This window comes from Actinia tenebrosa, unplaced genomic scaffold (genome assembly GCF_029948245.1).
Source record: "Actinia tenebrosa isolate PJP-AT-01 unplaced genomic scaffold, QUT_ActTen_1.0 PGA_scaffold0__85_contigs__length_37466705, whole genome shotgun sequence".
NCBI lineage: Eukaryota > Metazoa > Cnidaria > Anthozoa > Actiniaria > Actiniidae > Actinia > Actinia tenebrosa.
Window position 1 is genome coordinate 13,016,157 of NW_028292569.1, and position 20,288 is coordinate 13,036,444.

At 39.0% G+C, this 20,288-nt stretch overlaps 5 protein-coding genes and 1 pseudogene across 13 annotated transcripts in view; 5 read left to right on the top strand and 1 right to left on the bottom strand.

Annotated features, from left to right (window-relative positions):
• The first annotated feature begins 556 nt into the window (after window positions 1-556).
• Window positions 557-2,538, top strand: LOC116295554 (uncharacterized). Its single transcript, XM_031703399.2, has 4 exons — window positions 557-642; window positions 967-1,195; window positions 1,445-1,849; window positions 2,037-2,538. The coding sequence occupies exons 2-4, from the start codon at window positions 1,100-1,102 to the stop codon at window positions 2,397-2,399; spliced, it is 864 nt and encodes a 287-aa protein (XP_031559259.2). The 5' UTR covers window positions 557-642; window positions 967-1,099; the 3' UTR covers window positions 2,400-2,538.
• Window positions 2,539-3,144: 606 nt separating this feature from the next.
• On the top strand, window positions 3,145-5,363 carry LOC148913539 (uncharacterized). The gene is made up of 3 exons (XM_089031659.1): window positions 3,145-3,385; window positions 3,692-4,099; window positions 4,515-5,363. The coding sequence occupies exons 1-3, from the start codon at window positions 3,284-3,286 to the stop codon at window positions 4,890-4,892; spliced, it is 888 nt and encodes a 295-aa protein (XP_088887785.1). The 5' UTR covers window positions 3,145-3,283; the 3' UTR covers window positions 4,893-5,363.
• A 728-nt stretch (window positions 5,364-6,091) lies between these two features.
• On the top strand, window positions 6,092-8,217 carry LOC116295560 (uncharacterized). Its single transcript, XM_089031671.1, has 4 exons — window positions 6,092-6,256; window positions 6,730-6,884; window positions 7,049-7,441; window positions 7,814-8,217. Exons 2-4 carry the CDS (start codon window positions 6,780-6,782, stop codon window positions 8,159-8,161), a joined length of 846 nt encoding a protein of 281 aa, XP_088887797.1. The 5' UTR covers window positions 6,092-6,256; window positions 6,730-6,779; the 3' UTR covers window positions 8,162-8,217.
• An 829-nt stretch (window positions 8,218-9,046) lies between these two features.
• LOC116295568 (ectonucleoside triphosphate diphosphohydrolase 1-like) lies at window positions 9,047-13,030 on the top strand. 3 transcript variants are annotated; one of them, XM_089031641.1, is made up of 5 exons: window positions 9,047-9,224; window positions 10,463-10,575; window positions 10,925-11,349; window positions 11,585-11,803; window positions 12,288-13,030. In XM_089031641.1, the coding sequence occupies exons 3-5, from the start codon at window positions 10,936-10,938 to the stop codon at window positions 12,960-12,962; spliced, it is 1,308 nt and encodes a 435-aa protein (XP_088887767.1). In that variant the 5' UTR covers window positions 9,047-9,224; window positions 10,463-10,575; window positions 10,925-10,935; the 3' UTR covers window positions 12,963-13,030. The 3 variants fall into 3 exon arrangements, with proteins under 3 accessions (XP_088887767.1, XP_088887773.1, XP_031559277.1); XM_089031647.1 differs by lacking the exon at window positions 10,463-10,575; XM_031703417.2 differs by lacking the exon at window positions 9,047-9,224 and having other exon boundaries at window positions 10,323-10,575.
• A 432-nt stretch (window positions 13,031-13,462) lies between these two features.
• Window positions 13,463-14,541, top strand: LOC116295550 (NPC intracellular cholesterol transporter 2 pseudogene; annotated as a pseudogene).
• A 375-nt stretch (window positions 14,542-14,916) lies between these two features.
• The window catches only part of LOC116295555 (phospholipid-transporting ATPase IF), a 33,124-nt gene continuing 27,752 nt past the window's right edge, over window positions 14,917-20,288 (bottom strand). For 2 of the 7 annotated variants that reach the window (XM_089031559.1, XM_089031548.1), the window contains one exon: window positions 14,917-17,364. In XM_089031559.1, the coding sequence (XP_088887685.1) occupies window positions 17,215-17,364 (150 nt within the window). In that variant the 3' untranslated portion in view covers window positions 14,917-17,214. Of the gene's footprint in view, window positions 17,365-17,902; window positions 17,975-18,130; window positions 18,176-18,361; window positions 19,726-20,288 lie in introns of those variants that run through there. The other 5 variants (XM_089031581.1, XM_089031571.1, XM_089031575.1 and 2 more) reach the window with 4 other exon arrangements.

A 20,288-nucleotide genomic window follows, 5' to 3' on the forward strand; every position in this document is an offset into this window, starting at 1 on the left:
AAGGAGAGGAAAGCAAAACGAAGAGAAGGATTGCAACCAACGAGCGATGTAGAAAAAAATTAAAAAACTCTAGTCGGTAAGAGTGTAATTAACAGCTTTTTGTCAAACTTTGCAGAGTAACTGAAGGAAATGGCGGGAACATTGCATCGTAAATTTGCGCGCATTTATCACATTGCACACGCTAATCTGCGCGTTAAAAATAATAAAATTATTATATGTAATTTTTTAATGTAAATTTTTTATGCAAAGATTTTTGAACTACGCAAATTTGAGTGCGTTTGACTATCGTCATCTGAATAAGCTCCCCCACCCCACTGTTACTGGGGCATGTTGAGAGGGGATGCTATATAATGCCTTTCTAGATAACAGTCACCCCCTTTGATTGAAATCGTTCTGGATCCGTCACGGGAGATGACAAGGGCCACCCCATGGCCAAGGAAATCCTCAAGCTCTTCTTCTAAGCTATGAATAAGAGTGACGAGTGATTGATGATTATGAATGTGCGCGTATTTCATACCACTATACGTGACCCTCTTGACCCAATAAGAATGGAATGCTGTGACACTGGACTGCATCAATATTTCAGTATTGTCACGGTAGGAGAGGAAATACAGTTGTCTTGTGATAATACAGAGAGTATAGGTGAGTATTGCGATGATATTCGCGTTTTTTCCCTCGAAAGATTCGTCTTTTATACCAAGTAGATTGATTTCTGGGTTGTCCCCAAACCCATTAATATATTAATATTATTTCAAGGAGTATACTTGAGCTCCTTCTCCATGACTAGGGAATCTTCTGTGATAGCTCGCACTAAACGAAGAGACCCAAAGATTGATATGCGTCATCCATTACCTTCCTCCTCAACTTTGTAAGAGAATATCTCTAAGTCAGTGATGAATGGTGGAGTTGAATCCATAGAAAATAATTCAAGAATGAAGTTATATAAATATCTAATTATTTCCCCAGGTTTATTGAACTTGGTCTTCTTGGACCAGTATTGCAGCAAGGTTTATTGAACTTCAGTATTGGAGCAAGATTCACAAGACCTTTTCTGCATATCGCTGATCGAGGAGAATGAGGTGTGTGGAACAGTGGTAGAATGGGTCACGTCATTATCACTAGTCTTCTCCTTCTCATTGTATCTTGTGCTGATGGGCAACAACAACGGCCGTGGACATCACGTGACTGCCAGGAGGTAAACTACTTGTAAGGACTGAGGGATGGGTGGCATGCAAGAGAGATGTACTGATGGGTTATGGGATATATAAGTGGTAGGTCTAGGTAGTTATCTTACAGGTATGGGGTGCATACTATCATATTTACTATTTAAATAATATAAATTTTCTTTTTTAAAATATACTGACATTTTCCTTGCTTGAACCAATGTGACGTCATTTTCTTGAGTATTAAAGTGACAAGTCTTCAAGTGTATTTCCATTTTCAGATGTCGAGAGCCTGCCAACCTTTATCTCAAGGGGCCAAAGGATTGCCCGGGGAAGACGGCCGGCCCGGTAGAAGAGGACCTCCGGGAAACCCCGGTCGACGAGGACCACCCGGACCTCGGGGACGTACACTACCACGTCCCCAACCACCGGGTCCATCACCCGAGAGAGGGGAAATCGGGGAGCCTGGATTTCCAGGACCTCCAGGGGAACCAGGAGAAATCGGCGCCAAGGGTGTAAAAGGAAGATCGGCGACTAACGGGGGTTTTGCTAGAGGTAAAGGACAAAAGGGGGAAAGAGGTCGGAAAGGCCCTCCAGGACAACGAGGGTCGACAGGAGATTCGGCATCCGTTTGGACCAAGTGTACATGGAGAATAGATAGCAAACAAGATGATGGGTTAATAAAGGTCAGTAAAACTTATTGTGTCCGAAGCAGGGGTAGTGAAGGTACGGCCAGCTGTCCCTTTCTTTCTCTCAGCTACCTTCTTCTAAACCGAGCATTCTCTGAAAGAACAATTCAAGAGATGAGAAGCGATCGCGTCACCCTTGATTTTCTTGTATAATGAATGATATTTGACTGATAATTTTTTCTAGGAATGCGTTTTCTCTAAGAGAGATCAGCAAAACAGCCTCCATGTTGTATACGAAGGGACTCTGGAAGTTGGTCTATGTACGCGCTGTTGTAAGCGTTGGTACTTTACCTTCAACGAGAGAGAATGCTCTAGTCCCGCTGTCATAGACGCGTTCATGTCAGGTGGAATAAGCAAGGATTATCCTCATCACTCTTACGGCAGGATAGAAGGACTTTGCGAAAATCCTTTACCATCAGGACAAGTGCGCATTGCTCTACGAATTGAAAACTGCCCGGGTATATCGGGAGCACCCGGGTCTGTCGATATTAATCTTTTTAATCCTAATGGAAAAATATTGATACAGGAAGTAACACCATCTCAATAATGACAAACTGTCAGACTAGATTCCTTCTGTATAGCATGTTTTCTCCAATATCTTTTGGTAATGGAATAACATTCTTTGTTTGAATTTGCACACTTAATATGAATATATATATATCTAATAAACGTTGATAAAGAAATGATTCTCAAGGGAATGACACGTGTTTTCTAATAGATAGACTAGTGTATCAAGCAGGGGACAGACCCCTTGCATCAATTCCAAGAGCCACTCTCAAATCAAAAAAAACCAAACTTGTTATCGCTAGTCACCACCGCAAGCCAGCAGTGGCGCAGCTCAACGGGGTCAAACTGAAAGCCTCAGCTGGCAGCCGCTATGCAGTCAAGGTATGAATTTGGATTCTCATGAGAGTCAAATTTTGTTTCGTCCAATGAAATGAGCTGCTTTGGTAATTTCCTACAAGGGGTCCAGGATCACACAAACTGATTTAGATTGAAATTAAGCGACTCCACTCCCCCACGGGATATAGAGTAAAACATATGTGAAGTGCAATTTCAATGTAGGGATTAATATTTTCGTGCAATAATCAATCCATATAAATAAAATTGTATGGAAGTATGAAACGAAGCGTGACCAAATGTCACCGATTCCCACCCCCACCCCAACCCTCCATGGGATAGAGAGCACAACAAGCATCAATCATCAAACCCTTGAGAGAAATCCTAATCTCACACTTGGCCCCATGCAATGTTGATATCGAATGACTATGGCTTTGTGACGATTAGCAACAGTATCAAGTCACATAATTTGTCTCGCTGTTGTTGATTGAACTGCTTCAATGTGACTAAAGAAGAAAGGAAAGTGCTCATCCAGCCAAGGCTTGTAGATTGTTGTAGAGAAGACATCAATTACAACAAGAACACAGCAAGATGAGGAAATGTTTTATAGATCTGGTCTTTGCTGGTCTATTGTCTACCATAGTGGACAAATGTGCATCCCAAAGAAGTCGCATTCCATGGAACTGTCCTCTGGTGAGTCTGTCTTTTATAATGGTTCCGCTCCTAAAATCTTGATACTGTATAGAAATTTAAATTAGAGCATTTCATGGAACTGTCCTCTGGTGAGTCTGTCCTTTATAATGGTTCCGCTCCTAAAATCTTGATACTGTATAGAATATTAATAAAACTTGAAATTATCATTCTTTGAAATGTGATTTATTTAACAGAGCTTAGACTAGACACTATCAATTACGTGGTTCAATAACCATGTTTACCTAAGGAAGCTAGCCTTAGTTACTTTGCTTTGGATCAATATTAGAATTCTATCTCTCTCGTCAGATGCTTGAATCATGCGAGCTCCTACAAGGTATTGAAGGCTTGAAAGGATCCCAAGGAATACCCGGGACATTAGGCCCTGCAGGTACCCCAGGTCTACCGGGTCCTCCTGGACCTCCCGGAGACCCGGGCACTGTGTACGGCGGTGGAACAAGATACATTAAAGGATCGAAAGGAGATCCCGGTTCCCTCGGTGCTAAGGGATCCAAAGGTGACAGAGGTCCTCGAGGGTATCCCGGAGATGATGGAGATTTAGGAAGCCCACTTGGTGGAACAGGACCACCGGGTCAACTTGGTGAAACGGGATCTTCTGGAACATCGGGGCAGAAAGGAGATTCGGGTGTGAATAACGTAAACTGGAAGCAATGTACTTTCAAGCTGAATGTCAACAAGAAGGAAGGAGTTGTTCACGTAGGTGACACTATCTTTGTTTCTTTATGTCGTAGATGTGCATCGTTGCCATCGTCACCATCATGTTCATGATTAATGTATGACACTGTTGCTGTTATCAAAATGTTGTTTTTAGCACTATCACTTCATTGTACGTGTCATTGGATGAGGTTGAGTTGAATATGGTAAATAATCAAGACCATGAGGCTTTTTTATTTGCCGATGCTATCATAATCTCTGTCGTCAATCATCATCAGCGTCATCGTCATCGTCATCGTTATCGTTATCGTCATCGTCATCAATATCCATCATCGCCATCATAAATTCAAACGCCGCCATCATCACCACCATATCATCGTCATCATTCATCATCCTCTTTGCTTCACCACATTTCACTGCACAAATAACCAAACATTTTCCATCTTCCCTTTTTCAGTCATGCATCTTCCACAAGCTTCGCAGCAACACAGCCCTGCATCTCACATACCAGGGAGATATCCATGTTGGTCTGTGTGGAACCTGCTGCAAGAAATGGGAGTTTCAGATCAATGGTCAACCCTGCTCCTCACCCGGTCCTATCGATGCGGTCTACGATAATTTAATGCTGGTTAATAACGGCAGACCTAATGTTCTTCCTGTGTTCTCGCATGGTAACATTTCAGGGTACTGTAGTGCCATACCAAGTGGTTATGTACGCGTTGATCTTATCCTCAGCAACTGTTCAAAACTCTCTTCCGATTCTATCACAGTTAGCTTAAAGATCGTAAATACAGGTAGACTTATCATCCAGGAGGTCCAAGAGTCACAATCATAGGACTGAGAATGAAATTTGGGTTCGACCACGCAAGACCTTCATAGTGTCACTTGTTAGTCACGCTTTTATGCAATGTATATATTTCTAGCGATATTCCAAGGAGGTGGTAGGTGCAACCAGTACATTCCTGATATCTTTCCAAGCCCCCTTCCAGACTGCAACCTACGAAGTTTACCTTTGGTATTACATAGCTCAGTCATTACAACTTATTTTATATTAATGCCTGCGCAAACAGTATGTAAGGGTATTTTCAGGATTCGCACACTAAACTCAACGAATTATCCCTCTCACCCTTCCTCGAAATCTCATGCATGAAGCAATTAAACTCAGAAATTAAAGAGATGGTGATGGGCAGGCTTGGCACCCTTGGAAGATTTGAATACCTCTTGCATGGGTTATTAGTGCATTGCTACAAGCAGTACATCATAATCGACACAAATAAAAGAATAATAAAAATATGACATTCACTAACGCTGGTCCCTTTTCCCCGTTCACTCTGTAAACAGAAATTCTGGGCAAAGGGAAGGATAACTCTTAAAAGACTTCTTAGATTGCTGTATCCTTCGATCGTTCGTTCAAACTAGTTAAGACACTCGTGCATTTTCCTACTGCATTTTAACTAAAAAAAAGCAATATTACACGAGGCTCCGTCAATCGAGACGCGACTAAGAATGTCCAATATTTTAGAAATCTTTAACCCACTTGAAGTCGCAATCGGAAATGTTGCTCTTAACATGTTTGATGTGCTATTCCTAGCCGTGCGTAGCCAGACTAATGCAGCGTGCATTATATATGTTAGGTGGAAGGTTAAAACAGTAGTTCATACACAGGGACCCGCGATTTATTTATTGATTTAGATGGTGGGTATGAGTAAATCCCCCCCCCCCCTCCCCCTTTAGAGACCTGTTGAAATGCTCGTTACTCGTTACTGGTTGTCCATAGTGACTATACATGAGTACGTTGTTTACCATACATGTGAACAGACAGGAAAATTGATTTTTTTCGATTTGACTTTTACTTTTGGAGATATTGGAAGAGAAAACCCAGGATTCCGCTTCCAGAGATGGTGGGTACTAGCCCTACCCCTCCCCTCTAAATCAAGTCCCGTAATAATTCACAGGCTAAAGTTGGCGTGACATTCATACTGACACAAAGGAAGGAAGTACAGGAATGCTGATGTGAAGAAGCATGCAGATTGACGAAAGCAGTTCCAGTCATATCATTTTACTCCATTTTGTATTCAACACGACTCCAAAAATTCAATGTTCGAGTTGACAAACTCAAAACAAGGCACCTCGTACTTAATACACGCTGTGTGCTAAGCACTCCTAGTACTCCCAGCTCGCGAGACACGGATGGTTAAGGTCAGTATTAAAGACAATAATCAGCTTTAGTATACCGACAAGTACGTTGTGTTTAACGCATTCGTTTTGGTGCGTCTCTAACTGACATTACTTTTTATCTCTAATTTTTAATAACTCGATCGTTACACAAATTTCGGGGGCAATAAGCATAAGTCTGACAGGACGGTTGTTAATTTTAAAACAGGTTAGCTTAAGGAGCAAGTATGACTTCTTTTCTTAGAAGAAAAATTCCTTCATCACCTCCTCATTATTAAGTACAAATCGCCAAGATTGTTTTTTTTTCTATTCGTTATTTAGTATTGATTTAATATTTCAGTGTCCCATAGGCTCAATGCCAGCTTCTATCACTCGAGAGTGTAATCTCAGGAGGTAATCCCGCGGGATTTAAAACGAGATTGATTTCTTGATTCGCATTTCTCGATCATCTTTATTGTGCATACCTTATCTTAGTTTCTTTTGCTGTTGGTCTGCAGGGTACCTGTAGTTGTAGATGAATGACTGATCGTTCAAGGGTGCCTCCAACATGTCGTACTTGCTGCCATCCATCGCTGCTCTAATTCTAGTCATGGCTCAATTAATCAAAACACAAAGTCCAGACTTCAATTGGGGAATATACAACTGTAGAGAGGTTAGTACTACACTGAATGTCTTCCCCCAAAAATAGCTGTACGCTCCACTGTTCTAGAATGGGTTGCCCGTGACGATGCGCCTTTGACTACCCATCATTTAATTCTTCCTTGCCCTAACATTTTTTAAAGAGGAATTTTTTATTCTTATTTTGCTTTTTTGCAGCTTGAAACCAAATGCCTTTCATACTTCTTTGGACCCCCAGGGGATATGGGACAGTTGGGGCAACCCGGGATCCCAGGACAAGACGGTCTCCCCGGTACCCCTGGACCAAAAGGGCCCAAGGGATACAGCGGGATTGGAGAGCCCGTCCCTATAGCCGGTCCAAAAGGCTATACTGGTATTCCTGGTCTTAAAGGCATCAAGGGAGTCCGCGGTAACCGAGGATTAAAGGGCGAGAAAGGAGACTCTGGGAGCAGTCTCCAGGGTGATAAAGGAGACAATGGATTTCCTGGCTTCCCAGGCCCCAAGGGATTCCCTGGAAGCGGTGGAATGGTACTAGGATGGAAGAGCTGTTCTTGGAAGTTTGATTCGCTACAGGAATATGGCCTGACTAAGGTACTTTACCCACGGCACGGCACGGCACGGCAAAGCACAGCACAGCACAGCGCAGTACAGCACAGCACAGCGCAGCGCAGCACAGCACAGCACAGCGCAGCACAGCACAGCACAGCACAGCACAGCACAGCACAGCACAGCACAGCACAGCACAGCACAGCACAGCACAGCACAGCACAGCACAGCACAGCACAGCACAGCACAGCACAGCACAGCACAGCACAGCACAGCGCAGCGTAGCACAGCACAGCACAGCGCAGCACAGCAAAACGACAGCTCGATTTAACAATCTACTGGGAAATTGAAAGGGTATGGATAACAAACATGCATGAAGGACAATCATTTCATTAGAAGCCATTTTTCTCTCTTCAGGAATGTATCTTTAACAAAACCCATGCAGACAGTGTTCTCCACGTCATCTACGAAGGAAGCATGAGAGTCGGTTTCTGTACTACCTGCTGCAAGCGATGGTTCTTCACTTTTGATAATCAGGATTGTCAGCAAGGACGAATCGAGGCTAAACTCACGGGAACCAAGCTTTATTCTGGCCCTAGCTATCGACATGAACGACTGGAAGGCTACTGCGCAGTCGCAGCAGGGCGAACCAGCGTTGAATTATGGGTAGAGGACTGCCCTGGACATCAGAGGGCTATGAAGGCTTCTATAGCCAAAGTGGATACCACCTCTCGAATCATTATTGAAGAAATTTATGTTTCATGATATATTGATGGCTGATTCAACAAAAAAAGTATTAAATATGCATTGTTAAAATTCTATTCAATGTATTATCATTTAATCACTGTAGCAGCAACAGTTCTTCTTTTTTTTTTGGAATTTTAACTACTAAGATTATATTACCTTTCATTTTAGTAACAACCAAATATCATAATATTCCTTCGATCAGCTAGAAATTAATAACTAGAAAATTCGAATAGCTCAGGTTAAATTTCGAATAACTAGAAAATCGAATAGCTCAGGTTAAATTTCGAATAACTACAAAATTCGAATAGCTCAGGTTAAATTTCGAATAACTAAAAAATCGAATAACTCAGGTTAAATTTCGAATAACTACAAAATTCGAATAGCTCAGGTTAAATTTCGAATAACTAGAAAATTCGAATAGCTCAGGTTAAATTTCGAATAACTAAAAAATCGAATAGCTCAGGTTAAATTTCGAATAACTACAAAATTCGAATAACTCAGGTTAAATTTCGAATAACTACAAAATTCGAATAACTCAGGTTAAATTTCGAATAACTACAAAATTCGAATAGCTCAGGTTAAATTTCGAATAACTAAAAAATCGAATAACTCAGGTTAAATTTCGAATAACTACAAAATTCGAATAGCTCAGGTTAAATTTCGAATAACTAGAAAATTCGAATAGCTCAGGTTAAATTTCGAATAACTAAAAAATCGAATAGCTCAGGTTAAATTTCGAATAACTACAAAATTCGAATAACTCAGGTTAAATTTCGAATAACTACAAAATTCGAATAACTCAGGTTAAATTTCGAATAACTACAAAATTCGAATAGCTCAGGTTAAATTTCGAATAACTACAAAATTCGAATCATATCAAACAATTGTTGTCATTTGCGGGCTTCCTGTGGTGACAAACCACGCTCCCCTCCCCTACACAATTTCCAGTCTTTTTTCGGCCAAAACCAAGATGGCTGACTAGTTAGTGATGTTTTCACTCGATTTACTGTAAATTTGAGCAGTTTTGAGCAAGAAATTCGCCTATTTAGTGAAGAAAATTATATTCCAATTTCCTAATATGGTAAGTACATTCCATATATGGTAAAAGAAACAGCTCGAGCGGAACGACAACTTTTCTATGTGGAAAGTTTGATATGAGTTCAGGTTAAATTTCGAATAACTACAAAATTCGAATAGTTCAGGTTAAATTTCGAATAACTACAAAATTCGAATAACTCAGGTTAAAAATCGAATAACTAAAAAATCGAATAACTCAGGTTAAATTTTATTTGAATCGAAGTATTCTCAAGAAAATGACACGTGGTCCGAAATACGCCTAAAGTGTATGTAAAAAAGGTATTTTCAAACTACACTACATTACGTATACTAACACACAACCTCAGTTAGTGAACGCCCTAACACAACAACATAATGCATTATCTGTAATCTATAGAAAATAGAAAATACATATTCAGTTTTACTTAACCAGTAAAAGAAAAAAACCCATCAGTTACTCATTTGTTAATGTATAGCAGTCAAATAGATACTGAAAATATATAGAAATACGTTTTACTGAATTAAACTTTTGATACCCCAGTGGCGGATCCAGGGGGGGGGAGGGGGGGGGGGGGTTCGAAGGGTTCCACGGAACCCCCCTTAAAAGGTTTGATCTTTTAGGTAATAGAAATATGTCTTATATAAATTTTGCTTAAAAGTATCCACAAGGATAATGTTGAACACGAAATGATAGATATTTGCTGTTATAATGTTTAATTTACCTTTAAGTTCCGTTACTAGATAGTAAATTAGGCGACTAGAGCCAATTTTTTTGTCAGACATCGACTAAACAAAAGAGAATTATACACAGTTGAAGAAACGGAACCCCCCTTTGAAAAATCCTGGATCCGCCACTGTACCCTGAGTGAAACTGTTAGGTATACTTTGAGCTTTCGACTCTATTGGAGGCTTGAAATATCAAGGATTCTGTCCAGTTTATACTCCCACTCCAGTCGGTCAGAAATATCAAGACTCCAAATATTTGTATCCATAAGATATAAATAAGATCTGATTAATAGAATGACTCTACTTAAAACAGCCAAAGTAAAATATCAAGATAAAATAATTATAATTATTCGAAAAAAATTTTTTTGTTTGATAAATCCCAGCTAATCCTAGTTACAGCAAATTAACAATGATTGATACTAAAAATTCTAAAAAATGTTAATGAATTAGCATAGCTTTTGTTCGGGTTTTGCCTATATAAAGTGATGACCGTTTGAATATCAATCTTATTCTTTAACTGCCTGCCTTTGGAACCAGTACTTATTGAAAACTCTCAAGAAGTACATTTGAAGCTCTAAAATACGTGAGTAAGTGAAGACAACAGTATAGACCTCTGTTTGCAGCTGTTCTCTTGGTTAGGACAATTTGAGGTACGTACAGATCAGGCCAAAAGAAACATGCTTTTTGCTGTTATTGATAACCGTTAGCCCTGCATTGCAGCGTTGCGTCTTCTTCCATAATTTGTTTTAGAAGTACTACTTAAACTCGGACTACAGTTTAGTCTATTATTGGTCACGGGACAGGTTAGAGAAAGAAGTATTGGGTATATGCTAGGAGGAAGGGAAGGATAATGTTTTTAAGATTAATTATATTGAACACGAGAAGGGTGTCGGGTAGGTAAGCCTTCTTTTGAGGCACTCTCTTTGTTTAGCATCAGGATTTCACTAGAATCTATACTCTTATTGAAGTTTATAATAATATACTCTTGTTTCCCTTTAGGGAGTGAAACCATGAATCCTCATATCGCGTGTTTTGGCCTGGTGATGATTGGTGCGTTGTTCTTGGCCCAGGGTCCTCAGCTCTCACACGGCAGAAGTTTCCTGGATCTTGAGAAGAAGTCTAGCGGGGTAAAAGAGAAGTATGCTGTGATATTTGACGCGGGTTCAAGCGGAACAAGGATCAAAGTGTACAAGATACTAATCCATACTCCTCTACGCGTCTCTGATGTCCAACAAGCACCAGTACCCAAACCTGATAAAGTTCGGCCTGGGCTGAGTAAATTTGCAGACAACATCGGTGAGATTGGCGGGTACCTACGGCCTCTGATCGATGGAGCCCTGAAAGTGGTTCCCAAAGACAAGCAAGCACACACTACGATTCGTTTATTTGCTACTGCTGGGATGCGACTGCTTAAGAAATATGAGGTAATATGACCTCATATCTTTGTATATACCTCTTAGATCATGGAAAGCAGGCTTAAGACAAGATTAGAGATCATGAACGACGTTCAAGAGAGTGGGGTTTGGATGATATGGGTGTGGTTAGGCAGATAGGAAGCCCCCGAGTGGGTGGTAGTAGGGAAAATGATTAATATGAATGTGACCAGTATCAAAAGCATTTTAAAACCTGACCATTTCTTTGGATTGATGACTTGTATAGATTGACAGAATCCTGGATAAAGTAGATGTCCTCCTTTCCAACAAAGACTACAGTCCATTCAAATACGAACGCGGTTTTTCAAAAGTTATCAGTGGTGAAGATGAAGCCGTTTATCTGTGGGTGACTGTTAACTTCCTCAAGGGATTGTTCTCTGGTGAATCATCAAAGAGCTTTGGCACTCTGGACATGGGCGGGGCATCTACACAGAACACTTTCAAGGTTTGTACCGCGCCATGGTATCGATAAGGGACAAGTTCGACACAATGGTCCAAAATAGGGACTCGATTGATTTAGGTGGAAGGTGAAATGGCTTGGTTAATACTGGGTGTACATAGTCTACGTAGACTATGTCTATGTTTAGTACTAACAGACAGTACACTCATTTATGTGATTTGAACTTTAGGTTTTTGAGATATTTGAGGACAAAATCCAGGTTTTCACCTTTAGAGGTGGTAGGTACCAATATAACCCCACCCCTCCCCTCTAAACCAGGTCTCGTAAAATGACAATTGGTTCGACTTTGTCCCTAATAATGACAAAGCGGACATGTGACAGCAGCCTTGCTGAATGGCCGAATATGCATAGTTCACTTTGAGAGTTTCGTATTCCGCAGACTACAAACGCTTGTTAGGCCATTTAAGTTTCCAGAAATTACTTCCTTTATACATGAAGATACAATAATATTACTGTGTTTAACTGACAGGTGTCAAGGAGAAAGCCCAAAGTACCAGTGGTCAGTTTAGGTATAACAGGCAAGAACTACAACGTCTTTGCTCACAGCTACCTTGGCTATGGAGAAGCAGAAGCAAGAAATACCTTCCTGAAAAAGCTTGTGAGGATGAAAATTCAATCGACCAAAAAGGCTAAAGATGAGGACCAAATAGTCTACAGTCCATGCCACAATTACGGATTCAACACGTCAGTGAACGTGGACGGGAAGGAGTATATCGTTCGGGGAGATTTCCGAAGCACACGTCAGTGCCAGCAATGGCTTTCATATTTCTTCTTTTGCAGTAATTGTGCGTTCAAAAATCAACCAAAACTGTCAGGGGAGTTTTACTGCTCAAGTTTATTTACCTACGCATTCCAAGCAACAGGAGTAGTCCAGCAAAATGACCAGATTGTTACCCTGGACAACATAGAAAATAAAGCAGATTCGTACTGCTCAAAGTCCGTGTACAAGCTCCATATCAAGAAGGACTTTCTAGCCTATGCTCGATGTTTTCACTTGAATTACATTAAAGTGATGTTAGTTAAGGGTTACAGAGTTAATGAGAACAACTTTGTCTTGCGCAACGCGGGAAAACTGAACGGCTTTGACTTGAATTGGTCGCTAGGCGCCGTTTTGATGTCCAACAATTTCTTTGAAGGAAAATAACATGACAGGTTTTGTGTAAAGCCGCGCGAGTTAAAAAACGAATAAAGGATCTTGAGTTTCCCTTGTTATTCAGTGGTTCGTTAATTATTTCGCATCTTTCACTGGGGAAAAGTTGTTTTTCAGATTAACCAAAACTCGGATCAGTTGTTGAGTAAACAATCTGCTGTATGGTAACCTAGTTGGTTTCGAAATGTTTCAATGCGTTTCTCACGAAAATATCTCTGTAACAAAAATCTGAAATAATCTGCAAGAATTCGTACAGAGAAGCAATCGAATGCGCTTTATTCTGTAGTCCTGCTCTGAACACAGGCAGACAGAAATTTTATCAAACTATTGATCCAAACCATATTTAACTAAAAAATATGTGGGTATTACTAATATATCAAATATTTATAGAACACTTTAGTGAAATAATAGTTCAATTTAGTTGACTTACCTCACTCCCCTGAGTATTAGTTTTGTAACTGAATTTGGAATCTTTGAGTGAGTGCATGACTGTCATGTGACGAGTTGAGGGTACATCAACTCGTCACAAGATCAAATTCAGGTCATAACTGCTCAATAATTGAAGTAAGAACACCAGAACTGTCCTTTCAAGCTGCTAGCTAAGGCAATTTTTCTGCAATATGAAGTTTCTGAGTCTATTACTGTGCTTGCAATTCATCTTGAGCCTCGCTGAAGCCAAGAAAATCTCCTTCAAAGACTGTGGATCTAAAGTAGGAAAGCTGGTTTCTTTTGACCTCTCTCCATGCTCTCAAGATCCCTGTATCATAAAACGAGGATCAAACGCTACAGGAACTATTACTTTTATCCCTAATGAAGAAGTAACAAGCTCCAAGATCTACGCGTACGCCATTTTCGGCTTCGTTCCCGTACCTCTTCCTCTGCCGAACTCTGATGGCTGTAAAGGCTATGGTTTGACCTGCCCTTTGAAGAGTGGACAGCAATACGAGTTGGTGTTTTCTCATTCTATCGACTCTACTTTCCCGACTGGTAAGGTTACACTGAAGGGCCAACTCAAAGACCAGGAACAGAATATCATCTTCTGTGGCGAAGTCTCTCTGACTTTACAGTAAGGCAAACTGAAATACGAGAAACTTTAAAAACTATGCACTATTATAACCAGGAATATATATTTGATACACCGTAAAATCATTTCCGTTAATTTAGCGTAAAATTTTGGATAAAAGCTTGCGAAAACCGGTACCATTTTGGACAACATTTCCGCAACACTTATTGGCGGGTCAGATAGGTCAAAGATGTAGCCAAATGATATATGAATTGTAAGAATTTTTAATAAATCAAAAGATTTAATAATATCAATGAGGACTTTGATTTCTTTGTAATGTTTGTTTTAGGTTGTAGATTGGATAAAAAGATTAATGGTGTAGACGTATATAGAATCGCTAGAATGTACAATCAGTAACGACCCAGATGGGGGAGGAAAGTAATTGATAGTGTGTGACAACTTTTGTCAAGTAAAATCCAAAATTTCTAGCTTCATCACGCAAAACTGTTTGTTGAATATTTTGTTAATACACCAAGAAAAGTGTTCACAATAAATTCAGCGTTTCTCCGATGCTTAGTTTTTAATTAATCGCGAGCCAATTCTTGTCATGGTGCAACAATCAATATCACGCGTTTTCTAAAGCCAGAGAATGTGGCAAATAACTTTCAAATGGTACGTTTTTAACTCCGTGAATAATGTTGATTTTATGAATATTTTCTAATGAGAAAAAAGTAAAATATTGAACGTGATTTTTATCCTCGGTAATTTGGCCGCCATCTAGATGGACCAAGGGGTTGCACCAAGATAGCGGCTCGATACATTTCAATCATCTTCAGTATATGAGGACCAAAAATGTTTACTATGACGCCAGTGAATCGATCTATGGCGAAACTAGTCATAAAATAACAAGAAAACACAATTGCTAACAATAAATACTATAGGATACTAGTGTGTTAATAATATTTTATTTCAAAGTTGTTTTACTTTTTAGATGCATATTCGTGCTCAAAGATATCCCCACAGTACGAACAAAGGAAAGATAATAATTTTCGTTCACAAATTCTTTAGGATTTTCAAATTGTCAAGGAATAAGCCTGAAGCGAGATGACGTTTAACCCCCGACTATATACCATAATAATTTTTTAAATTCTTTCATATTCAAATTTTTGATTCCTTAGAGAATACAGGAACAATAGTCATAATTAAAGAACAAAAGCAATGTGAAAAGGATTATGGTCTAGAGACGGGGGTAAAACGTCATCTCGCTTCAGGCTTATTGTTTTCCATTTAAAAACAAAATTAACTGAAAAATTTAGAGAAAAATAAAAATAAAGGAACAAAATTGATGCTATGGTTATACCCTGGCATAAAAAGGTCCCCCGTTTTTAGCCAATGAAAGACCAGTATTTTTTCTGTATTTGAAAGAGGGCGAACTTTTAGTATCAAAAGCAGTACAAGGCCTGTAATCACAGAGAAGTACAAGGCCTTTACTGCACAAATATAGGCATGCATTATAGAAATATATCATCGATATCAGCTCCTAGTCTAACTTGCGCATAGGAAATTTGGTCAAACCCAAATTATTATTTTTCTTAAAAAGAGTTTTTCTTACAAAAGTAATACAAAAGCTCAAAAGCACTCTTACAGCCCTAATTGACTAAGGCTTGCTTTGATTCTTAGCTACAATAAACCATAAAAACTTAACTTTCACGTACAAAATTGAAGCAAAACATGGAATGTAACGCAAGTTTTAAAAACTGCGTAACGGTTTTAAACGTGACTGGATTTAGCGTGATTTTTTCAAGCAAGGAAAGAAAACAACTCTAGGATCTGTTTTTTCCGTTGTCCGAATCAAAGGTTTCGATACTAGCTTTCACTTGCTCGAAACTAAAGCGCCTCCTTTCGGTTGCTTTGTGGCTAGCTAACCCAGCCTTTGATTAAACTGCGTGTAATAAATAATAATAATGATAATAATAATCAAATTATTCGTGTTTTGACTAAGAAATTATTTTCTTTACGAAATACATAAATAATGCCTCGTTTTCAATAACTTAGGACCAAGCAAGCGAACAGAGTGTGACGAAAATATCCGAACATCGAGGAGCCCGCAACAAATACCAAACCCTCCCGTTCAAGCACAAATTTTATTTCCACCGAAACCAGTTTCGAAAATGCTGATGCTACAAAAAACCAACAGCGCATGCTCAAACGTTTTTGGAGCCCGCAATCTTCCTGGCCTGGGATGGAGTTTTTTTTTAGAAGAGAAAGGGCGTTGATAAGAACCTTTTCGCACAACACTTGACTGTGTCGTAATCTAGTGCTTCTTAGTTACCCCAGTCCTACTCCATCATCTTGTGGTTCTAAGCACCTAAAAACGAGGCAGAGGTGTGGTTTTCAACCAGGCACCCATTAACTGTTGTGCTATAAATTACTTTTGGTCAAAGAAACTAAGAACGAAAGTGAAACTTGAATCCCAAAACCTACTAAATTCTGTGATTTTTGGCATTTTTTTCTTCATGGTATTCTGCGGTTAAGAGAGTCAAGCTTCACTTCCATTCTTATCTTCCCGCGTCTTTGGATTCAGAATAATATTATGTGTGAAAATATTATGTTCAGATAAAAGATGAACCAATTGATTTGAAATTTAGCTCTACCAAGTTTCAGAAGCCAAGAAAGAAACCAAATTAACCAATGCACAGAAACTGCTTACCCCCCCCCCCCCCCCACCAACGGATGTCATTTACAAAGGGGAGGGGTAAGTAGCGCCAGTGCTGGTCAAGTACTTCTGAGAACTTCGTATCGTCATTGTGATGTAGTTTTACTAGATTTTATCTAGATATTATTATTATTCCTAAAGTTTACTTCCGACGTCTAAGGCCGAATCAAGTCACGTGATTATTTTACCGGAAGTAAAAAGCCATCAAAATTAACTTTGATATGTTTTACTTCCGTTTGGCAATTCAAGGTAAAACTCCTCAGTTGCATATTTGCGTATTTCAATTGTGATTATTTGTAATTTGAATTGCGCAAACATAGAAAATTGTATTGCGCAAGGTGCATGCGTATGAATGTGAACGGTCACGCCACACTGTCACGGTAAGTAAATAACGCCATCCTTTAAACCAATCACAGGGCGCGAGATCAATTCTCAGCCAATCAAAACTTTGGGAGTTGTTACCGTCACAGTCAAGGCACGGCACGCTGATCGTAATGGTTATTTCTCACAGTCATACGGGCCTTGTTTTATACTTGTTTTGTGGTAAGTGCTACCGTGCTCCCCATGCTTTCATTGTAATCCATCAACATCATGGAATCAACGGTGCGGTTGCTGTGCTCCGTGTCGCTTTTTCGATGGTTTACAGAGTTCTTCTTGGGATGGACTCTAGACTCCATCTAGAGCAAGGAGGCAAGCACGCATCAGAAACATGGATGTATTAATGAACGTGTTGTATGTGCTTGTGCTTCTACCATTTTTACGACATTAAAGATTTTTTACGTTTAAAACATCACATTAGCTTAGTCATACATATATGAATTTCGGGATCTGTCTGGGTCGGAAGCGTACTAACATTGGTTTTGGGGAAAATAACACTATTTCAAGGGCTTGAAAATATGACAATTTTCTTGTAAATTGCAGGGTTTCGACATTTCAGATCACGTGATCACTTTCGCCATGTTGGATGACATGCGAAAAAGGCACGGAAAAGAGGCGACAATTATCAAACAAATCAAATGCAGCTACGCCTCGTGGATCCACACTACTTTGACAATGTGATGGCGCAATTTATCGTCAATAAAAGGACATAAATTTGTTAATTATAAGCTTTTCAGTTTTGCATAGAGAGGTCCTCATGATCACGTGACAAGTACATCGTCATTAAGAAATCCAAAAGATTTACGTGCAAAAAAAGAATATTTGATTACGACATACTGTAAATCAACTAACAATGTCCTTTTAGTTCCGTGGTGTAGTAGGTTCATTTGATCCGTTTCTTTCCCTGAACTAGTGTGAAAAATGAGACAGCTTTTAAAATTACGGTGCGCATGCATTGTGCTCGTAGTGCAAAATAGAATACCGCTGACCAGTGATGAACGAACTGGTCGATATTCAGTGCGATTGATGCTGAGAACTATTCGATGTATTTTTCTATTCACTAACAATTGGATTGTCTCGTCCTTTTGCCTTGGATTGCTTCACATTGAACTAAAGCAGAAAAATTTAAGAATAAATAAATATTTACGGACTCGTCTTACGTCATTGAATTGGGTATTGTTTGCGCATGCGTGATCAAAATCTGTATAATAATCACAAGGAGAAGAAGGAAAAGTAAAGATTACGACATCATCGTGCTTTAAAATTCTCTGCTCAGGAAAGTCAAGGTTTGACAAGTTTAATATTTTCTTGCCTTTATTATAGGTGAAATAATGGACCTTATGATTGACGGAACTGGTAGTCTGTAAGCTAGACCTTGTCCCTCCTCCGTGGGGAGAGCCTTATGTACGTGATAATTTCATTAATAATGGATTAATAAAATTACAATATTGATAAACAGTACAAGTATTTGAAAACCTCGCTAAAGAGGTTCGCTTTTCACTTTTTAATTATCAATTGTGCAAAACATTCCATTTGAGGAAGGTGAAATATTAGAATTATGGCAGCCATTAAGAATGATAATCAGACCAAGTCACGACTGTTGACCGTAAGCCTGGCGTGACGTGAAACAATGACTCCAAGATGGCTGAGAGATTTGAATACAGTAATAAATATACAAAGTTAACCTATTAATGATAACGATAAAATATTGCTAAGAAATCCCCATTAATTTTTTTTTTGTAATCCCCTAAATTTTTACAAGTTTCCGTTTTATGAATTGCTAAAAAATAAAATCAAAAAGTTCCTTGTTGGTTGTTGTAAATTCATAATAGTTCGTTTTATCAACCATAAATATGATCCGAGCTTTCGGCCTACTCGGCCATCCTCAGGCAAATGAAAAACATTACAAAAACTGTTTAAAAATATTTGCAACGACTACAGATCGAGAAATCACACATAATCCCTACATTCTTAAATTTCTTAAAAGCCCAGAATACATGCACGTAAATAACAAATAGAATGAAACTGGTTTGTTTGAGGCTTAAAATGCTATGATAAAAAAAACCCATGTAAGAATATATCGATAATCTTAATGAAGAATACTTTTGAAATGGAAATACCATCAAAGATATAACACCTTATTTGGTAAGGCATATATTCACGTGCTCAAGTCACGTGACAGATTTGCATATCCAACTTCCTGTTGTGTTCGTTTTGAACACAGCTGAAGAAATTTTTCATTGTGACTGTAATATTAGTATTTATAGATGCCACCTCATTTGGGTATTTGAACAAATCACGTGATACACACCCTATATAGTCATGGACTAGTCACGTGAGCAAATCAAGAGATCTTCACCCAAGACTACGAAAACTTGAAAATATTATAATGAAGAGTATATACAAACTTGGCTTAAATTTTTCGACTTCAGATAACAAGAGTTGGTCAAAGAAAGTCTTGAGATCAAGAGAATAAGATAGTTAAGAAAAGACAAGAGAGTAGGTTTAAGATACAGTGTGCGGAAGGTCAAGAATTGTCTAAGAGATTGGAAGCTGTTTTGGAAGGTAAACCGAAGTGCTCCTGTCAGCGGTAGTACGTAGTGGAGAATGCGTCTCAGTTGTCAAAGCTTTGTGTCTACTGATGTCTCGTCAACCGTTACCTACAAGGAAGAAAGCAAAGACATCTTAGAAGAGGGGGGTCGCGAGGGGTTGACCAAGGCATGCTATTTATCGTGTTCCATTTATGTGATAACTACGAACACGATGGAGAAAAATAAAGTGCGCGTTAAATATTGGAATAACGAGCGTACGATTTTGTGCGGTGTTAGTGAACATGCTTTAACAGTTACACTGAGCGATACGACGACCATTATACACTAAGTACAAATTATTGTCGTTATAAATATAACAGATGATTGTTAAAAAGTATTGTGCCTTGTCATGCAAAACTTACTGCCTCGCCTTCATGCTGAGGCTGAGTTACATTTTTGGTAGAAATTCCTTTACACTTTTATGCCATTATATTAAAGGACATTTAACAGAATAGGTATTAACGTTCAACTCACAAAATACTAACGTTAAGATAATGTTAGCAATTATGTTAGTTTAACGCTGAAGAATAAAGAAGTGGGTAGGAAGGCAAAACTGAAAATAAGAGAGAAGTAAAGGCTTCAATGGAATGAAATGAGATTAAATAAAGTTGGGAGAGAACAGAAAAGAGAAA

Excerpts from the sequence above, each read along its gene's own strand:
- LOC148913539 (XM_089031659.1), top strand. The coding sequence starts at position 3,284 with ATGAGGAAATGTTTTATAGATCTGGTCTTTGCTGGTCTATTGTCTACC. Across the intron at positions 3,386-3,691 it reads TTCCATGGAACTGTCCTCTG|ATGCTTGAATCATGCGAGCT; the intron begins GTGAGTCTGTCT and ends CTCTCTCGTCAG. Across the intron at positions 4,100-4,514 it reads AGAAGGAAGGAGTTGTTCAC|TCATGCATCTTCCACAAGCT; the intron begins GTAGGTGACACT and ends TCCCTTTTTCAG.
- LOC116295554 (XM_031703399.2), top strand. The coding sequence starts at position 1,100 with ATGGGTCACGTCATTATCACTAGTCTTCTCCTTCTCATTGTATCTTGT. Across the intron at positions 1,196-1,444 it reads CATCACGTGACTGCCAGGAG|ATGTCGAGAGCCTGCCAACC; the intron begins GTAAACTACTTG and ends TTCCATTTTCAG. Across the intron at positions 1,850-2,036 it reads AAGATGATGGGTTAATAAAG|GAATGCGTTTTCTCTAAGAG; the intron begins GTCAGTAAAACT and ends AATTTTTTCTAG.
- LOC116295560 (XM_089031671.1), top strand. The coding sequence starts at position 6,780 with ATGTCGTACTTGCTGCCATCCATCGCTGCTCTAATTCTAGTCATGGCT. Across the intron at positions 6,885-7,048 it reads GAATATACAACTGTAGAGAG|CTTGAAACCAAATGCCTTTC; the intron begins GTTAGTACTACA and ends GCTTTTTTGCAG. Across the intron at positions 7,442-7,813 it reads AGGAATATGGCCTGACTAAG|GAATGTATCTTTAACAAAAC; the intron begins GTACTTTACCCA and ends TTCTCTCTTCAG.
- LOC116295568 (XM_089031641.1), top strand. The coding sequence starts at position 10,936 with ATGAATCCTCATATCGCGTGTTTTGGCCTGGTGATGATTGGTGCGTTG. Across the intron at positions 11,350-11,584 it reads GACTGCTTAAGAAATATGAG|ATTGACAGAATCCTGGATAA; the intron begins GTAATATGACCT and ends TGACTTGTATAG. Across the intron at positions 11,804-12,287 it reads CTACACAGAACACTTTCAAG|GTGTCAAGGAGAAAGCCCAA; the intron begins GTTTGTACCGCG and ends TTTAACTGACAG.